The sequence below is a fragment of the Eptatretus burgeri genome, chromosome 5 (assembly GCF_056783735.1).
Source record: "Eptatretus burgeri isolate ZD-2024b chromosome 5, Ebu_testis_v1, whole genome shotgun sequence".
NCBI lineage: Eukaryota > Metazoa > Chordata > Myxini > Myxiniformes > Myxinidae > Eptatretus > Eptatretus burgeri.
The window spans coordinates 80,997,386-81,018,408 of record NC_140965.1 but is presented as its reverse complement, the minus strand read 5'-3'; the positions used below and the strand labels follow the sequence as shown (position 1 = coordinate 81,018,408).

Below are 21,023 nucleotides of genomic sequence, written 5' to 3'. Positions count from 1 at the left end.
TCCCTCCTCTCTCTTTCACCCTCTATCTCCTCACTCCCCCCACCCCTCTCTATCTTCCCCTTCTTTTTCCCCCCTCCATCTCAGTGTTGCCGTCAGCGAAGTGGCGGGTGGTATTTGGTAGTATACAGTATTTGCCAGCCATTTGTCTGTGTGTGTGTCGCCATTTTTCTCAGAGATGGCTGAACTGATCTTGGTCAAAGTTTTTGAGGTTCGTCAGTGAGTGCCAGGAAGTGTTTGAGTAAGAAAAGAAAAAAACATTTTGAAAATTTTGAAAAAAAAGTTCGTTTTTTCGATTTTTTTTTTTTAAAATCAATGTAGTGCCGAAGCCTTTTTGATTAATGACAGTTATATTCAAGTACACATACGTATGAATAAATACAAAACAATTACCAGACATCTATCGATAATTCCAGCAATCTCTGTGTGTGTGTGTGTGTGTGTGTGTGTGTGTGTGTGTGTGTGTGACCGCTGTTTCTCGACAACCTCTGGTCCGATCTAATTGAAACTTGCCAGGTATATTGCTGGGGACCTGAGGATGTGCCTTTTCAAGGTTCTATATTAATCGGACAAGTGCTTCCCAAGTTATGGCCATTTATTTACCAAACCAATGGGAAGACACGTTGTTGCGTGGGCGTGGCCGATGGGGAAGGGAAGCTCAGCCACGTTCCCCATTACGGGTTACAACGTACGGGCTTCCGGAGAGTGATGACTTCATGTATTCTAATAATTTCTCCATTTCTTGTGCGCATTTATAGATAAACACAATGGCCCAAGTTATGATCGTTTTCATATTAGACGGTGTATAAATTTCAGGAACATCAGAGTGCTGGTATGCTCCGAACCAGGAAGTAATTTTTTTCTCTCTCTTCTCTTCTCTTTTTGTTTTTCCTTGCCACGACATTGCGAAAAGGTAAAATACGTTGGCGCTAATTGAATAATTGGGTATTAAAAATAAATTGCGAATAATCGACACTGCGAATAATACCGAACTTCTGGGTCACGCACGTACGGGCACATGAGAGTGAAGAAACGGCCTGTGTGGTTTATTTATTTATTATTATTATGATATATATATTTTTTTTTTTACGGGCACGTACTCGTTTAAATACAAATAAACCGATTCCAGAAGCAGTCAAAGTTAATAGTTATCTTCTTCTTCTTTATGAATGGCACCATATTCGTAGATCAGGGTCAAACTTAACCCAGAAACATCAACTGCACATTCAAGAGCATCCATTGGATGAATAACATCAAATTCCACTTCTAAGGTAACACTTTTGCAATGCCTCTTCACCAAATATCTACAGGGTGTTTACAAAGTCCCATTACCCCCAATGCAGAACCTGATAAACTAATATAATTGGCACACAAGAGGTATAAATGTAAACTATGAATGCACAAAACTTTTATTGCCATAAAAAACGAAATATTAATATGAATATGAACCTATACATATAATTAATCTATTTACATGCAAAACGTACGATTCTGGGAGCGGTGGTGGGGGGGGGGGGTGAGAATAACAGTACTTTGTGACCACCCTGAATGGAACAGTATATTTCCCTCTGTGCGAATTTGATTTTACGATCTCTTGGTTTCAGGTCTCATGGTCACTTCAGAGTTACAATTCCATGGGGTTTCCACAAATCTCACTGGATTGTGCTAGTAGATAATAATAATAATAATAATAATAATAATAATAATAACAATGAGTTTCCTTACAAAGAACTTTGATGCAGGAGGAGGCCATTAGTTCCATCAAAGCTTGCGCTATTATTACCGACCTATGGTTGCTTGTCCGTGCTCTGTCCTTTTTAAATGCTGAGCATCAAGCAAAGAAGCATCATGTACCGTTTTTAAAGTCTTTGGTTTGACTCATCCAGAGTTTGAACCACCAACATCCGAGACTCAAGGGAGGATGTTCTCAGCATTACATCACTGAGATGGCTTATAATTGTGAAGGGCTCTCCTGGGATGTCACAGAGACGATGGTTTTATCTCGGATCCAATTAATCACTGCGATTATACGCCATATCCTTTGGAGCATCATTAAAATAATCATTTGGTTATACAGCTATCATACATAAACCATAATTCATGAAGTTCTGGATTCATCTCTCTTAAGCATTCTGTGTGCTTTAACATTACTTTTAATGACAAAGATGGGGTTGAAAATGTTTTCTAGGGTGGTGGTCTCTGAGGGTATCTAACGGACGATTAAATCTTGAATAAGCTACATTCGGGAAATGGATTCCCAACAAGCCACAGTGAGAAAAGACACACGTCCAAAATACGTACAATAAGGCAAGGTGGGGTGTGATGTCAATCGTTTAACGTTGCTCAGGTTTCTTCTTATCGTCTGTACAGTAATGAGAAAATTGGGGTAATGAGGAAAGGGGACATAAAAATGATCAGTATAATAAATAAAACAGCAAAATGTCTCATAATGAAACTTTAACGACCTCATTAAATTACAGAGAGGATTAAATAAAAATCCATCTTAAAATGTTGGACCTCTGTATAATTATCTTTTGGATACAAAGTCTAAGCTCATGGAAGACCAGGAAGGTAATGTGACTGAGGGAAGAAAGGCAAGGTACAGATAATGATTTAACAGGTGGGCATAACAAACATGGAAATGAATGATAAAAGAAAGTCGGAAAGAGGGAATGAACATAGTTGCCTGAGAGTAAGAGAGCTTGCATACGAGGGGGAATGGGAAAAGAGGAGGGGTTATGGGGGTGGAAATGATCATGGACAGAGATTAAGGGTGGCATGAAATGCTGGTGCATTGCTACCTTGAAGCCCTGGTGATACTTATATTATAATTATTGTATATGATTATAGAACTTTTATGAGCCTTCATCAACATGATCAGGTATACTCAGATCACTTTAATCACAACATCTCATGGTGTTTGTCGATGTAATTAGTGTTTACTTTGATGCAGGTTTTAAGATTATGGTGAGGATGAGAGTTAAATGTGACATTACATTTTTAAGTTACCATGAGGATTAAGGTGAGGTTAGGATTGAGGTTAGTCATTCTGAGTGTTTGCGCAAGGTGAGGATTTAAGTTATGGTCAGGATGAGGGTTTAGGTGAGGATAGGAATGAGAGTTTAGGTGAGGTTAGGATTGAAGCTGTGGTGACGCTGATGTCTGAGAAGAGGTTAGAATTGAGGCTGCCTTCAGGGTGAAGGTTAAGGAGAGGATAGGAATGAAAATGAAGGTTCACTTGTGTTCTCCCCTACCCCTCATTCCTCCACACATCTCTTATTTCTACAAGTCTCCATCTTCCTCTATTTTGTCCCTCTGCCCTGCCATTGGTGTCCCCCCCCCCTCTCTAGACTGCTCCTCTTGTTCTGTTGCGTCCTGATCTGCTCAGCGTTCTAGCTCTTCCACAAGCCTTGACTTCGTATACAAAAAAGGAAAGGATGAGGCCTGATGAACATTAACTAAGAGAAGTAAAAGAATAAAAATAGGAAACATGTGGATTGAAGAGGTTACCACAGTGGAACCAATGCTCGTGACTCCCCCTCCGAGCCAGGGTAGTGGTTGAGGGGCTGCATGCACAGTGGAGGAGACAGTGTGCAGGCTGGCAGAACTTCCACGCCAATTGTCACGGACCAAGCCAGTACCAGCCGATTCATCCCTCCTGCACAGACCATAACATCTTCATTTTTCTTTTAAACTCATCCAATGTAACAACTGTAAGCAAAGACATTGTGAGGATTTTTTTTCCGTTTTGTGAGTGTGTTGTTCATGCAAAGATAAACAAAGAAATAAAATGCAGAAAAGGGCAATTCTTCCTGTCAAGCCTCTGTTACATCTCCACATCAATAATACACTTGTTATGCTTTACAATATAACACATTTAGGCAATGTTAAATAAATTTCCTGGTACTCAATAAGGAAAATAAAAGGATGTACACACACCACTTCCAACAAAAACATTGACACATCCAAGCACACGCAATGACCCCATCCCTCTGCCTCCACCCCCTCTTTCCCCATAAATACTTGTACACTCGTCCCACACACTTATGCCCGTCTCATTCTACAACCTTGAAGTAACTGTGTAATTCTGTTCTATTCTATACTGTACAAATTATAGATTATACTTCACTGCAATTATTGATATATTCTCACAAAAAAAAACCTTTTAAATCACTTGTACACTAGAATTCAAGCGATCTTTACTGGTATATCAATCTACATGGAACAGTGTGTGGAAGCACATGCTGGTGTGTGTGTGTGTGTGTGTGTGTGTGTGTGTGTGTGTGTGTGTGTGTGTGTGTGTGTGTGTGTGTGTGTGTGTGTGTGTGTGTGTGTGTGTGTGTGTGTGATGCAGCATGCGGAGTGTGCCATGAACACAAAACTACAAATTCATACCCTGGGACCACGTCCATCTCATCGACATAGGAACAAGCAGAGGTTGTGATCACTGCAGAAAGATCGAGTTCTTGTACGTCATGGCTGGTTGCGACGGATATCAGGTTTCCATTAGCCTGGAGGGGAGGATGGGGAGGGGGGGAGGGATATGGGATCCATTATTAACAAAACCAAAAATGTCCTAGAGGCAACAAAAGTGATGAGAGACATTGTCAGGTCAAACATAATTTGACCGACCTCTAAAAGGCTCCTTGCATCCAAATCCACTGAGTAAATTTGATAGCTAAAAAATATGGCTTTCACAGGTTATTGCATTGATATGCACAGCCAATCCCTTAGTGAAATATGTGCAGCCATTCCCTTACTGAAAAAGGGTTTTCCATAACTTCTGCCAACAACAAATATCACATATCATATCTATTAGCAATCTCTCCCACTTGTCAAAGCACCACATCTGTGGACCAAGCATCAGGGAACACTGCGGTCTGTTTCCTCCTGAACCCTCACGGGTGAGCCCAGGACATTACAAACAAAAATACAAATTCGTTTTGATCTTGTGGATGAAAAACAATGAAACAATCTGTCGGGTTTGCTCACAAAACAAGAAGACGAGGACACGATACATATGAATGCACAGGCACACGGGCACCAAAACACCGGCTCACGGCCTCAATACGTGATCAAATCATGAGTGTATCCAGGCAGAGCCAATTCGATGGAAAATAAACAAATTAAATTGAGGAGGCTTTAACAGATTCAAAAGTAAGACACAAAATGAAAGGTATGAGAATTAAGTCTTTAATGCTGAGAAAACCAAATACTCATCTGCCGAATGTGCCAAATATAAATTCAAAACTCAGGAAGGATGGCATGCTCAATAAAACAAATGTTTTAATCCCTTTAATCTGGGAGCTAACAGAGATTTGTATTACATCTCGAGTCCAAAAGCTTTGAGAGCTAAACTCATCAGATGGTGGGATGGGGACCTCCGAATCACGATTCTTAAGTTTTCCAATTGGTGCATTAAGTAGTACCCCCAAAGTCAGTTTAAATTACATTTTTAAGTAAATCGATCAATCTGGTGCCAAAAGTTTCATTTTTGCACTGTGATTACAGATGTGCCATTCTTAAGTGACGAATTTGGCGCAAAAAACATTTAAGAATGGCCTAAAGGGGCGGGCGCTACTTTTGCATTTAAAACACATCTCAAATACATCAATGAAACTTTGTGGAAATATTATTTTGACCTTCCTAATGAAGGATCAGTCATTCTTAAGTGACTCTTTTGGTGTAAACCCCATTTAAGAAGGGGTCACAGGAAAATACCTGTTTACAGGAAATTAAGATCAACTAGCATAACCCGCGCTCTGCGCGACATGTTGGGGTGGGTGTGTTTGAGAAAGGAACTGATGAAGAGTATCTGTAGTAATTTTACTTTAATGCAGTAAGTGGAATACGATTTCACTGTTTCAGAACCATTTTATCTCCTTTTTTTGTACCATGCACCTCATATGGTCTTTGAGATAATGTAAGCCGAATATCACGTTACTCGAGCGCAGAACAAAGTCGAAGATAACGCGACACGAAACCACAAACTCGGAAATAATATATAAGATAAGAGAGCACGTCATTGTGAAACAAGATCATTTCACATCGAATATTTATATTGTTCCTTGTAATTAAACCAGTAAAATGTGTAAGATTCTATGAGATATCAAATTTTGCATGACATTCTGAATTTAAAGAAAATTATGGTAAATTATGGTTGAAATCCTATTTATGTTCTCTGGTAACATGATAAGAACATGTACACTTTTAAGACATGAAAAATTTAAAACATATAGAATGCCTTAAAATTTGACTCTGATAGAATAGAAGAACAAAGAAACTATCAATTTAACTTTTCTATTAACTACGTATATTTCGATGATAAAATCAAGTGTGACATGTAGATCTGGCATCGATACATAAAAGGAGCATCAGTGATCCATAAAAGTAATTGGACTTGGCATTTTTCCAACACATTCAGTGCATATGGAACAAGCATGATGAATGATGAAAAATTAAACAGTTTTTCTAGTCTAATGTTTCACGCTTTTGGCAAGAGGGCATCCACTAAGTAGCCATTGTGGTAAAACATTAGTATTTAATTATATGTTGCAACAGGACACTAACATGCCTATGTTCAAGTGGTTATGCTCTTTGGAAACCAAACTTTTGTCATGTGTCAACTATGACTCCCTTTTGATATCCATATCATGCTCAATTTTAAAATGATATCAATCTATCGCTAAAACTTACAAGACAAAACATAAAAACTGCTGATGAGTCACACGCATATTGTGAGGAAAAAGTTCTCTTCCTATACTGTGAATATGTCTATAATCATGAGTTCACTAGTATTTATTAGTATTGGTATAATTATGGTTTCAGCCTGCCTGTCTGTTACAAGATTCTAGTCATCCTCGTCAGAACTATCATCTTCATTTGAAGATGCAATTTCCATGTCATCCTCATATTCCTTGTCCATTGCTTCTAATTCCTCTGTCTCTGGGATAAGGCTTTCGGGAAGTTGCTCCCCTTCAAACCAAACCGGTTTGTAATGGTCATCAACTAACTGCCAGCCATTTTATTCAGTGGGATGCTGCTCTATATGATTTTGATCTGCTCTTGCCCACATGTTGGCAACAAAGGAAGCATGCTTAATGTGAGTAATGAGTTCATCTTCGCAAGGTGGTAGTCCACTTGCATCCATGCCCCTCAAATTGGCGAGTAGGTTTTTTCCATTTCCCTTTGGTCTGTATGTCTTCATGAACTTCTCGTACCTCACTTATTCAGGCTGGTGTTTGCACTATCCTCAGCTCCATACATTGTGGCTTCTTAAATGGGTTTTGCCCCAAAAGGGTCACTTAAGAAGGACTGATCCTTCATTAGGAATGTCAAAGGAATATTTCCACAAAGTTTCATTGATGTATTTGAGATGTATTTTAAAAGTGCTAAAAATGGTGCCCCATTTAGGCCGTTCTTAAATGCATTTTGCACCAAATTCGTCACTTAAGAATGGCACTTCTGTAATCACAGTTTCAAAGTAAAACTTTTGGCACCAGATTGATCGATGTACTTAAAAATGTAATTTAAACTGACTTAAACTGACTTCAAGCAGCACCCCCGACTTAATGCACCAATTAGAAAACTTAAGAATGGTCATTCGGAGGTCCCCATCCCACCATCTGATGAGTTTAGCTCTCAAACCTTTTGTACTCGAGATGTAATACAAATCTCTGTTAGCTCCCAGATTACTTGTTTCATTAAAAAAGACAAAGATAATGATTAAGATAGAATGAGTATAACGTTGGAGTTGGAGCAATGATCTGTTATTCTCCTCCTCTTCCCTTTAGAAGGGGTGAGGTATGATGGCACCAAGCTTCTACCCTGCCTCGACCACGATACTCCTCCACCTCCCTCTGTCTAAAGCCAACTCCATTCACTCCCCAACCACCCCTACCTTACAGATATCCCTCTTCACACAATCCTCCCATCTCAACCGTGGTCTACCTCTTTTACTCCAACATTGTTCCCGCAATCTATCCACTCTCTTTGCCATGCTCTCTTCCTCCATCCACACCAAGTGTCCAGCCCATCTCAGCCGGTATTCAATATAATAATGTACAATAATATACAATCCCATTGCTGAACTCATCCAACATGTACACCCGCTTGCTTAGCCTTCCCTTTTCATGGTACAACTCTCACATGCAGTTAAGTGAAGGGCCTTGATGGAGGTGCCTCTGCTACCTCTGACCGATCTCATTACAACTCACCTTGTTAAGGGCAAAAGCGCTGACAACGTCAGATTCTTTATGGATGATACGAGCAGGAAGACCAGGAAAACCAAGATCCGCCTCCACCTACAATGCACCACAAGGTGATGTGGTCACTACTGTTGATGCGTTTTCACTTGTACTCATCCATCTTACTGCAAAGACTTCACATATGAATATCACCACTCGAAATCACACCATTCGTAAACAATCTGGAGTTGTCACGTGTAGGTCACAGATTTCCTTGGACATGTACACACCACTTCTCACTGTGATCAGTGGGTGGAAATGTGCATCTTCTAGTCTTTTAAAAGCACACACAGCTGTCTAGAAATCACGTTTTTAAAGTCATAATTAACCAAGAACCCTGAATCTCACAAGTAAAGGCATAATTTATGAATCCAAACATAAGAAGTGGAAGAGTTTAAGGCTGGGAATGGAAGATTTCACACTTTCTGACCTAGACAAAAACCAAAACTTCTTCTTTGCCTTGGTTTGAAAAGTAAAGGCCTGTATTATTATGGTCAACAATCACTAAGTATTCAAACAATCCACACATAAGACAAATTAAATAGCTTGCAAAAGTCAAATGCACTGCACGCACAAATACACATGTATGCACGCATGCATAATACTTTGATCCACACATACTCATTGTCATAATTAAGTAATGGGAAGTACGAAATGTCCCAAGCTAACCATACAGAAGGAACCTATCAACCACAGGTGGAGATCATGAGGACGGAATTCGGATAGGGACATGGTTACCGCTTGCTGGGAGCGTCGGCGTGTGAACACGTATCGTAGAAAGGTCTCCTGCAGCACTTCATGTTGCACAAGAGTGCGCCAGAGCTGGCACATGGCACTCGCACGTGCAGACCTACCACATGGACAGACAGTCAGGGTAAAACAACAAAAGAAAATAAAGAAGTTACAAAGGAATAAGAAGATAAGATGTGAGCTTAATATCAGGAGACGATACACATCCAAGGTATGTACCTGCTCGTTGTTTTATGGAACTGATTAAACCTAAATCTAAACAAAGGATCTCACGTAAACGTAAAAACAAAGCTAAAATTTTAAACAAAGGCTGAGTGGTTTCACGGAAATTAATGGACCATGTGGCACAGCTTTGATCTGCGGTACTGCCAAATTGTTCTCACTGGCTTTGGGACACAAATCACTTGAAATTCTGTTTCATCAAGGTGAGCAACTGGGACGCAACTGTAGCTCCTAGCACGTCTGGTTACTCGACCTGGCCTTAGAGAATAACGTTTTGTATTTAATGTGTTTGTGACATCATTGGGTTTGATTCATGCTTTCTCCCAGATGTTTTTCATAAAATGCTTTGTACAAAACAAATGCCGTGCTCATATTGAATTACTTTTGGGCAGATTATTGGACATATTTGGACAATCTGCCCAAAGGCAATCCAAATTGAGCGAAGCATTTGGGTCGGCCTAACAGTGTTCTCATTTGAACCCCTAACCTCATGATGTGAGGAATATAGGTTCAAATGTGACATACTGTGTTTGAGCATTGTCTACTAATGCCCTTGTGATGCATGTAAAATACAGTGATGTCTCCTCATGTCATTATCCTTTACGTGATTCATATAAAAGATCCATGACGATCTTTTTATCCGTGCAAAGAAGATGAATTTAAAAAAAGTAATGTCCAAATCATCACTCGACCGATCAGTGTTGTGAGATACTTCCAACTCATGCCGCTTAACCCGCTTTGGGAAAGCATCCAAAAGTAATTGGGAATAGCTCAAAATGACAACCATTGTGGAGTGGCTAAATGAACATGAAAACCAAGCTGTAACGAATGTCAGAGACAGTCGGGTTTCCAACCCGGGTTGAGTGGTGCATGGAAATCAGGCAAAACCCTTTTCACTATTTAGAATGAATAACTAGTCTACATGGTGAGGGATAATGTCAACCTGCATCAATGGACAGGCAGAACAATGAACGAAATCAACAGGACATTGTTCCAAGTACACTAACCACCATGGGAGGCAAGGAGAAAATGATGTTTTGGGTATTAACCCTCTTTTGCTCTGATGAAGGGTTGATGCCGGAAACATCACCTTCTTTTGGCTTCCCAGGGTGGTTCCTCAATCAATGTCCTGTTTATTTCATCCAATATCCCTTTCGGCATTTGCTTTGTGGTTCTTAAAAGTAAAAGTACAAAACCTACTCCGTATACACATAAAGACAAAGGCCATCACATGAGGGCATTTAACCATGTTACAACAAATATGTCACTAGATATGCCTCCACCAACATTATACATACTTGTACCAAGTCTGATTGAAATCGCTGAACCCAGACTCAAAATATTAAATAATTGTGGCTACCAGACTATGCGTCCGATCAGGTTGAAATTTAAAACATATATTCCCTATGATTACTAGATCATAATTGTGACATTTCACATCAATTGATGAAGCAGTTCAAGAGAAAGGATTGAAAACAAATAGATTTTTGTTCAATCCAATATGGAATCCAGATCCTGTGACCTATTAATTAATTGTGAAAACATTGATATCCCCAAGGCTTGGAGAACATGTGGGTGAAGTTTCCCCTCGATCTGTCAAGCTGTTCTGGAGAAGAATGTTTCAAAAGTTTTGTTCTGAAAACAAAATCAAAGCTGCCAAACCATGTGACCTATGACATCATAGGTGAATAACTTTTAATTCTTCATGGATAGGCAATAATACCTGTAAAGTTTTTGCCTCGATCTGTTCAGCCATTTTGGAGAAGAGGATTTTTAAAGCTTTTTACATTAAAAACAATATGGTTAACGAAACACGTGACAGATGACGTCATCACCCAGGCAAATATAGCATTCCTTTCCTCAACTAAGGCAGGAATTAAGGCAAGAATTTGTAATTTGTTCACCACATAGATCAGGATGCCGCTGAAAGATCGTCCACAGTACTCTTCGTGAAGGATACCGTGGGATCATTAAAATTCACCAACTATTGCAAGCAAATGGGACGCCCAGTTTAACGTCCATTCGAAGGATGGCACACACAATGATGAATCATCGTGCCTGTGAAACACCAGGATGGCAGTTTATAGCTCGGTCAAGATTCAAACCAAGGCAGGCCAGCTTAGAGGCGTGTCGGCGTTATGAATGGGGTTATGCGTCAAATAAATGTCACAATTAGGTCATAATGATGTCAGAGGCAATATTGCACTTCACACTTGAAGCTATGACTGGGAGAAATGACGTATTAAGACCTCAAGATATGTTATAAACAATTCATCCACATTGCACAGTCCACAAAATCTTATGGCGAGAAAAATCAGACAAGCAATGGGTCGAGCAAGTTGAGACTGCTCGGATTAATTAGTCTGTGCGGAACGTGATAAACTTAGAATGCTTCAAGGACGTCGGGGGTGTGTTCCATTATTATCAATCAGCTTGTAGAGCACCCGCCAAGTGGCTTAAGCACTCAAACAAGCACTCCATTGAAATGACTGATGAGGAATGGCTGGCTTGGCAAGTGATAGCGAGCTTATTGGTGATATTGGTGAAATGCACAAAGATACAGTGTATAAGCATAGCCTCGATTGCTCCCAGAATAAATAAATAAAAACACGGGCGATGTATAAGCACCACCTCGTTTGCTTCTGAAATAATAAAACAAAAAATGTGGGTGGAGTATAGGCACAGAGTGCTGGCTTGATTGCTCAGTGATTTTTTTTTTGAGGCAACTTGGGTTATGTAATGAAGCCAAAATATGACAATTGTTTATGTGTATATATATATATATATATATATATATATATATATATATATATATATATATATATATATATATATATACATACATATATATATATATATATATATATATATATATATATATATACATATACATATATATATAGACATATATATATATATATATATATATATATATATATATATATATATATACACATGTATATATATATATATATATATATATATATATATATATATATATATATATATATACATATACATATATATACATATATATATATATATACATATATTTTTTTAATGGAAATACATCATGTTTACATAGTTCGAATAGATTCCAATTCCATTGGGACGTGAAGGAATTATACTGTAGGCTAGAAGGCTTGAAGCCTGGGGCCGACACAAATCGTGCGCCTCAGAACGAACGCCTGTGACACCGATGGGCCGCAACCTTTCAACATTTGATAATGCTTTAAGTTGTCACTCTGGGTCTTTTTCACACTCAAGAGAAAAAGTATAAGGAAGTCATGGTGATTGTAAATATAACACTTCTGTTTGAAGCCATTTTACCTCACGTCTCGCTTATTAGCTTATCTGGAATTTAAATTCCGGATAAGGTATTGTCATTGCGCACCATCCATCCGTCCGTCTCCAGCCAAACTGCTGGGCCGATCGGGCTGAAATTTGGCAGCAACGTTCCTCTCCTAACTGGTAATAAGGATTGCAAAGCTCATTGGCCTCTCCAGGATGAATGAAGAGCTCAAAGGAATTCTTTCCTGATACACAATCTTCATGAGTTTTATCAACCTGATCATAATCGGCTCCACGCGTTAACAACTGCTCTGGTCATGAACACCTCGCTCGCTCATCAGAGTTAATCAAGCTCGGGACGATCAAAACACATTTCGTCACATGTCACCCGTCTCCCTCCACCTCCCTCTCACAAGTTTATATAGTATCACAGAACAATCCCATGCCTTCCAGTTAATGCAATTCTAGGCCATGCTGGAAGTTTCGTCTGAGAACGTTCCAGTACCTTCACAAATCTCACTAGGCAGTTTACAGTACAATATTGCCCTCTACAGGCAAAATTAGCTCATGACATCAAGCAGTTTATATTATAATTTACCGATCCATTCCAAACGAAACATATAACATGTAACCGTCAATTTTAATAATTCATTTACAGGCATTTACTCATGCTTACTCACAAATACCACAACATCTACCAATTAACTGACACCTTTTTACTGAAAAAAATGCTGATTTCACTCAAGATGACATAATTATTTAGGCCATGAATGTATTTGGCCATCAAATATGGAATCATATTTGGAATATCAGCTTTTTAAAGCCTTGGAAAAATGCCACAATTTGCTATCTTAACATGGATATACGTATATGCATATCTTAACAGAGATTTTGCCCAAGGAAAAAAACCCCCCTTGGGGCGGGTGAGAAATTAAGTCGCTGCAACCTCCATCATTTGACCCTTAGTCCTCCTTTCAAGTTTGATTGAGAATGGAAAAGTAATGACTGAATGTATTGCGGTCAGACAGACAGACACCAAATTGCATATTTTTGTATGATTTGGACAATAAAAAAGTTATACAAGATGAATTTATCTTGAGATTATCCAATGGGTGATGACGTCTTTGGTGTGTAAACCTTGAGAAAATGGGCTAACATCAAAAAGCTGGGACTATTGTGCTGTTTTTCATCTTTTTAAAAAACAAACGAACTTGTGCAAAAACTGGAAAATACATAAAGTTTACTGTTCAAATACACTCCTCTTTCTCTCCTTGTTAACGGACGATTTTAGGATGCCACAGACAGACCACGGGGCATACAGGTGTTATGAAACTAGAAAATAGTATGATTACATCATAAAATCTCATCTTAAAAGGTGTCTATGAAAGGCTGCCATATTTATAAAATAAAATAAAAGACAAAACCTATAGTATGAGGGGAGCAATCATAACATACTCCTAACTGTGAATCCAAGATCAAAATGCCAAGTTGTGTGAAAATATGGAATGAGAGATATATTTTAATGCCAATGCTTAAGTGGGGAGTTAACAAGCGATTAAGAAGATGCAGAGTAGCAAAATTGTCTCAGTTTTTTTAATGTTTGTGTAGTCTGGGCAGCAACCTGTTCAGAGCTGCGTTTTAAAGCAGATGCTAAACTGCCCTGAAGGTATCTCAGAGCCAACCATGAAATATGGATTTGCACCCTCTGTAGGCCAGACCACATGTAGCAGGTAAAATTCCCCACTTCCGAAAGGTCGTTGGTAAACCAGCTGGGATATTACTCACAATGTGAGAATGGCATATCCTTATGAATTTTCCAGATATTTAGGTTCTCATTTTGTAATATCAATATTTTAGTTGTATTTAAAGTTTCTAAATGGTGTTATGAAATGAATTAAAATTACTTCAATGCAACTCATTCATCCAGATATAAACTACTCAGGATTTCTTCAATTAATTACTTCAAAATACTATGGGGATGGAATTAAGGTAAAAAGTGATTAAAATTCTACCTTCAAATACAGACGAAAGTTTTTAAAGTTAAGATTTTAAAGATAAAATTCAAAGGTTTTGAAGTTGACAATCCTTTGTACTAAGCGTTTCTCCTATTGCTTCGCTGATGGCTTTCATGAAAAGACCATGTTGTACTCCACAAACATACTGCATGTCCATCTGTGAGTGTCAATAATGATGTAAAATGAGGTTAAACATGTGAAAAGGGATATTTTACAACACATAACTGTTGTTGTCATGGCTGTGGTTTTTTTTTTTCATACATCGTCGAGGATCGTGGAAGAGATAGTACACTGAACGGATCAGGAAGTAACAGCCAAAAACAGAATACAAAACACACATGCATAGGGTGGAAAAGATTGACACAGAAGATGCATGGGGTATGCCTGGTGTTGGCTTAATGGCTAGAGTGGTGGGCTTGGGATCCTAGCATCCTGAGTTCAAATCCTGCTTGGCTGTTGAATTAATACCAGGTGGGGTTGACTCACCCTGTCATCCTTCTGAGGTCAGCAAAATGATTGCCAGCTTGCTGGTATCCTATGTCCGAGTGGTGACATGTCCAGCATTGTGCCCAATAGCCAAGGAGACTGCTTAAGCAGCACCAATGCTCTGCATAGAGTATGGTCCCAATGGATAGATGGATGGGGTGAACAAGATGGATACTGAAGGAAACTCCAAGGAGGAAAAACTGGAAAATTGTCAGAAGGTGCGATTTAGGTGGGGTTAACGAGAGTAGAAAAGATCATGGTTTTGCATTGGGGATGATCTGAGATGGTGGTGAACAGATGGTGGTGAACAGAACAGGCCAGTGACCTGGTCTGAAGACCAGGAGGGAAGAATGAGATTGAATAGGATGGAGAAGTTGATTCCACAGGCAGGAAAAAAAAAGAGGGACAAATGAGTGGAGGTGAGCAATGATCCTGGATTTATATTAGGTAATTTCACCAAAAGGGGATTGATGGTAGACTGTGTGATCCCTGAAGAAACCTGGGGGGGGGGGGGGAGGGACAAAGCACGGAAAGAGCAGAGGGTGCAAGAACAGAAAGGAGGCGGTATAAGACAGGGAGATCACCGACCTGTCTGTGATGGATAAGCAATAAGCCCATAGACGCAGATTCAGCGTGGGAGATGCCAATAATCTTAAATGCCTTGGTTTCCATGGTATAAAGCTGAGCAAGATGTGAGGCAGGGGAGGCAGCCCAGAGGGGAGAGCATGACTCCATCAAGCTGTTGATGAAGGTCTTGTAGGTGGATAGAAGTTCATGTGTGCCAAGGGATGACTTTGTACGACAGAGGATGCCCAGTCGGTGACTGGCTTTGGAGGCCAACTTTGAAATGCAGTTTGCCCAAGAAAGATCATGACTGATAGTGAGACCCAGGTATTTGAATGATTGGACTTCCTCAAGAGGATTGTTAAGAAAGTAGATAGGAGGGTTTTCCAGACCTCCCTTTCAGAGAGAGATAATGAGTGTGAGATTTGTCAGGATTGAAATACATACTCCAAGTGTTTGACCAGCTTGTGATTATTTCCAAGGTCTGAAGAGAGGGAAGAGGCGACAGCCTGCCTGTCTGAAGGATGAAGGATATCATGGCGGAGGGTAGAGTCATCAGCAAAGAGATAAAGAGGATTTTCCAGAGAGTCAGAGATCATTGATGAAGATCAGGAATAGGACTGGGCCCAGAACACTGCCTTGGGGCACTCCAGCCTTGATAGGGAGAGGAGATAAAGGGATTTGGTTGAGTGCCAGACGTTGGCTATGGTTATAGAGGAAGTCAGTAAGCCATGTGTGGAGTTGGCCTTGGATGCCATAGGCAGAGAATTTGGAGAGCAAAGCAGAATGCCAGACTATCAAAAGCACGAGCTAAGTCCAGAGAGACGGCACTGATCTCATGTCTGACATTGAGGACCCCCATCCATTGGTGGGTGAGTGGAAGAAGCATGTCCAAGGTGGAGTGACCTGGTTTGAAACCAAATTGGTGATCAGAGATGAGTTTGCTGACGAAAAGGAAGGATTTTTTTTTATCAACTGTGATGACGTATTCCATAATCTTCCTGATAATTGGAATTAAGCTGATCGGTCTGCAGTTGAGGGGATCCGTTTTTGCACCTTTTACATAATGCAGTGATGTTGGCTGATTTCCAAGCAGATAGAAGATGACCTAGCACAAATGACAGCGTGAAAATGGCAGAGACAGGATGTGAAAGAGCAGTAGAACAGGTATTTAAGACACGTGAGCTGATGCCATCCAGTCCATTTGCAAGGTCAGAGTCTAGGGTTGAAAGAACCTTATTCACTTTCTCATGTGCAAAGGACCCAGAGTCCAGGAGCAGTTCATTACGACAGCGAAGGATGTGTTGCAAGAATGATGGGTTGGGGAAGATTTGGAAGCAAACACAGAATTGAGGCATTCAGCCTTCTCATGAGCGGAGTCGGCTGTGGTGACATTTGAAGAGAGGGAAGGGATGGAAGGGGAGCATACTCCAAAGACAGACTTGCCAAGGTGTCATCAGGTTTTAAAGGAGGGAGACAAGTTTGAAAGTTCATTCTTCAGGTTGTTCAGATGTTTTCTGGCTTTCCTGAGAGTGGACACACACTTGTTGCAAACTTTTTGGAATGCACTGAGATTTTCTTCGATTGGATTTGCCTTCCAAGAAGAGAAGGCAAGTTGTTTCAGAGCAACCGCCTCAACACAGGATTCATTTTACAATTAAAATCTTTTAAACCTAAGCTCATCAGTCATCTTAAATCCTCAGAAGATAGTGCTGATGTTATCCAGAGAGAAAAAAAGAAGCTCCTGATCAACCACTTTCAAATTGACCTGTTTTAAAGCAAAAAAGAGCTGATCGGCCAATTTATGGAGAAAACTAATATTTTTCTGGAGGGTTAGTGAAGTCTGAAAATGTGATACCTGAAATATAATAAAAAAATAACTCTCACTTCAAAGTTCATGACAAGACTGAGTGATAAAAAATAAATGAAAATAAAAACACACTGCTCCTTTGAGTACCATTTCTGATGGGGAGCCCTGAACATAACCAGAATATATTACACTAGTTGATGGATGAGTTCAGGTTAATTGGAATTTACTACCGACCTGAAGGGTGTGTTTCCTGGTTCAGTCAGGGCCTGCAGGCGTACGCCATCTTGCTGCAAAACATTATCAGTTCCATCATTTGGATGTGCATTCACATAGTTAGGGGGAGGACCACCACGGGACTCCAGAGTCACCCTCAGGTGCGACTCCCATGCATCCAGGATGTGCAGCACAGACTTGATCAGAGGTGAAGCTGCAGACAGATCTAAGGAGACAAGGAAAGGTTTAGCTGCTGAGGTCTATCTTTGTATTTTGACCAAATGAATAGGTACGAATGTGTTCCTTAGCTAGAAAACAAAACTTGGTTGAAGTGCCAAGTTAATTGTGATGTTCAGACTATCATATCAATGAATGCTGTGTCCTGAGAGATCAGAGATTCAATGAAATCATGACTAACCTACCTGAGATTTCTATACCAGTAACTGGCAGAAAGGACTTCAGGTTGTGGATAGCAAGTTTTGTCAGGGCCAAGCGTATCAGGAACCAACTAGGAAAAGAGACACAAGGTTAACTTTGAGAAGACATCAACAATCAGCTGCCACCTTAGGTCTTTCAGTTGAAGTGCATGTATTTAGTTCATCACAATCTTTTGCAAATCCATAGTGACAAACTGCACACACTGTCCCTGTTGGGTAGTGGCATATCATAACACCTGTGGATATATATTCTCACCTGTATGAGTTGGGATCAGAATGTTCCTCAAGAAGACATATGTTATCTTCTCCAACATCATCCTCTCCTTCACTGTCCTCAGAGTCTATTTCTGGAAGTTCTGAAGGTGGCAAGAAAGGCTGTGGAAAACATGGAATTTCTGTTATTCATCTGTTTTTGATTGCAAAACCCCATCTCCTGCTGCAAGGGGGGGGGGGGCTGATTAATCATCTTTTCTCTTTCTTAGATTCTTTCTTCCTTTCCCTTTGTTTCAAGTTGACTTTTTTCTCTGTCCTGCTCACCTTGGCTAGAAAGTAATCCCACATACTCAACTCAGGCGGCACGAACTTTTGCTGTGTGGGACATGGAACTGTGGTGGTTGATGGTAATGAGGGTGGTGGAGGCCGCTGGGGCGGCGGTGGTCGTGCTTTCCCACCCACAAGCATTTTGACACTGAAACGACGCCGTTTCTCAGGCTCTGGTTGTACGGCTATAAAGTAAAAATAGAAGAGTCCATTTCAAATTCCATAAAGAGGAAAACTATCTCTCAGTATCTTTCATCAATGTAGGTTGTTCGGACAGCACCAAGGCTGCATAGATCCTACCAATTAAATGGCAGGGTTACGTAGTCAAGGGTAAGGATGTTATCATTGAGACATCCACCTGGTAATTTTGACCCAAGACAACCACATTAACTGCTCATCAGATTTACAATGTGGCACAGGATGTAATTATACTAACCTTTACCCTTTGCCTGGTCTCGTCTTGCTGGTCCCGTCACCTGCTTTGCTCTTTGCCGGAAACCTCCTCCAAACACAGCTGCCCATGCCCGCACATCCAGTGGATGGTGAGCAAGTGCTGTGAGGAGATGTGGTGCACCTGAAGCCAAACCCTTTGTGAGCACCGCTAGATACACAGCCACCAATGCCTCTGTGAGGAGCTTGCGCAGCTGAAGACAACCAGCTTCAGTCACTTGCTGGGATGGCAGCACATTTGAGCCTGGGAGAACCACGAAGGGTTACTGGGCAGTGAGGGAAAGACAGTTTGCAGACACTCTATCTTAATTTGTTCATTATTAATAGAACTGACCATTCCACAGCACATGTACTATAATAGTGCTGTACAACTCCAAAGAGAGCATTCCAAGAATAAGCCTTGACGAGAAGCAAAGTTTTATGGAGTGAATTAGTTCATATTATTTTACTTATGAATGGATATATTGCATTCGATATTTCATTCAATTAATATCAGTTTATGTAATTCAGCTCACTCTTTCCTACTCCTTCATTTTATCCCACAAAAGAAACAGAATTAACCATTGTACTATATGCACAACTTTCGAGTTATTTTCTCAACACAAGCCCAAGTGAAAATATTTTTGTTTATAGCCCTACTCTCACAGAAATATTGAGAGGGAAGAGGGGGGGGGTTATTCTAGTTCCTGGTGTTTCATGATAAAGTGCAAGATAAGTGTAATCTCTAATTATATACATTCTGATAACTTGTTATTTTGATGAGAACATATCAAGGATCAGGTAAATAGATTGTAGAGGTGTCAGAAAGTTGTGGTAAGTGCCGTTGCAGATCTGACCAGGCCACTCCGCAGGAAGGGTGGTGGGCACGGCACACTCTGCCATCCTTTCAAATCCAGTCCCTTGCCCCCGCTCGCTGTCATAAGTCATCCCGGAGAAAGGAACCACCTCAAAGCTGCCTCGCAAGTGAAATCACGTAATGGCCACATGGGTGATTAATTGAGTCAATCGTTTAGAAAATAATTCTCTTGCCCATAACCAGGTTCAATCAACATGGTGCTGAATGCCAGGAGTGACTGGTGGTGTGTAATGCTTGTGAGAGAAGAACCAAAGTGAGAGCACAGTTACCTTGTTAATGGGCTGTGACACAGCGATTGGTAGATGCAGGCAGACAGTGAAGCAGCAAGTGCAAACATCACATCGACCTGTGAATGTGAGTCACATACGTTGCCTTTTAATCTGGTTTGTTATGTAGGAAGTGAAAATCAAGACAGTCGATAGTATTTTAACCTGGGATCCCAGCATAATGAGTGACATGCACAGATTGGAACAAAGGCCGAGTGATGAGTATGTCAAACAGCTGGTGGTGGTGGTGGTGGTGGTGGTGGTGGTGGTGATAAAGTAGCCCATACTCTTTATAGAATATCAGGGCATTCATGTCGAAGGAACATTTCTGCGGCTGAGAACTAATTAACCATTGTACTATATGTACCTGACGCACGGTGCAGAAATTTCCACCCAGAGCAGCTGTGGGAGTCGAACCCACACCACTGAGGGCAATGCAACAAGACTTTACCTACTCCACCGCAAAGCCGCTAATACTAAACAGACTAAGCTATTAAGTGAAAGAAAATGAGAGCAAGACATGCTTACAGCATGATAATGCATTCTCCAAAAAGATGAAGGGACCATGACTGCCATCAGCAACATTATAACATTTATTTAGCAAACACACAAGAACCTGAGGGTCTGTGCTCAGAGGGTGAGGAGGCTGCAGAATGGCTGAGACTGCATTTAGGATGTCCTGTGCTTGAGCCTGGAGGTGGCACAGCGGGTTAGCGATAACAGTCTTGGGGGGATCTAAGCAGGCCACCAGCAAAGGAGGAATGCCAGGAGGTGGAGGTGGGCTCAATAAATCCTGTGTGGTTGGAGAGGGTGGTAATGGAAAAGTGGACGTAAGGGTGGAGGACAGAGAAGAGACAAACACTTTCAAACAGTGATGCTA

The 21,023-nt window shown here is 40.5% G+C and overlaps 1 protein-coding gene across 4 annotated transcripts in view; it reads right to left on the bottom strand.

Moving 5' to 3' along the window:
• The window catches only part of LOC147026813 (dmX-like protein 2), a 127,135-nt gene that overhangs the window by 20,312 nt on the left and 85,800 nt on the right, over window positions 1-21,023 (bottom strand). For 3 of the 4 annotated variants that reach the window (XM_085882615.1, XM_085882614.1, XM_085882616.1), the window contains exons 28-40: window positions 20,760-20,936; window positions 20,147-20,223; window positions 19,858-19,973; window positions 19,008-19,265; window positions 18,569-18,756; window positions 18,288-18,406; window positions 18,017-18,102; window positions 17,616-17,820; window positions 8,982-9,093; window positions 8,214-8,300; window positions 4,393-4,508; window positions 3,508-3,655; window positions 2,299-2,359 (exon numbers count right to left, since the gene is read on the bottom strand). In XM_085882615.1, the coding sequence (XP_085738741.1) occupies window positions 2,299-2,359; window positions 3,508-3,655; window positions 4,393-4,508; window positions 8,214-8,300; window positions 8,982-9,093; window positions 17,616-17,820; window positions 18,017-18,102; window positions 18,288-18,406; window positions 18,569-18,756; window positions 19,008-19,265; window positions 19,858-19,973; window positions 20,147-20,223; window positions 20,760-20,936 (1,750 nt within the window). The remainder of the gene's footprint in view (window positions 1-2,298; window positions 2,360-3,507; window positions 3,656-4,392; window positions 4,509-8,213; window positions 8,301-8,981; window positions 9,094-17,615; window positions 17,821-18,016; window positions 18,103-18,287; window positions 18,407-18,568; window positions 18,757-19,007; window positions 19,266-19,857; window positions 19,974-20,146; window positions 20,224-20,759; window positions 20,937-21,023) is intronic. The other variant, XM_085882617.1, reaches the window with a different exon arrangement.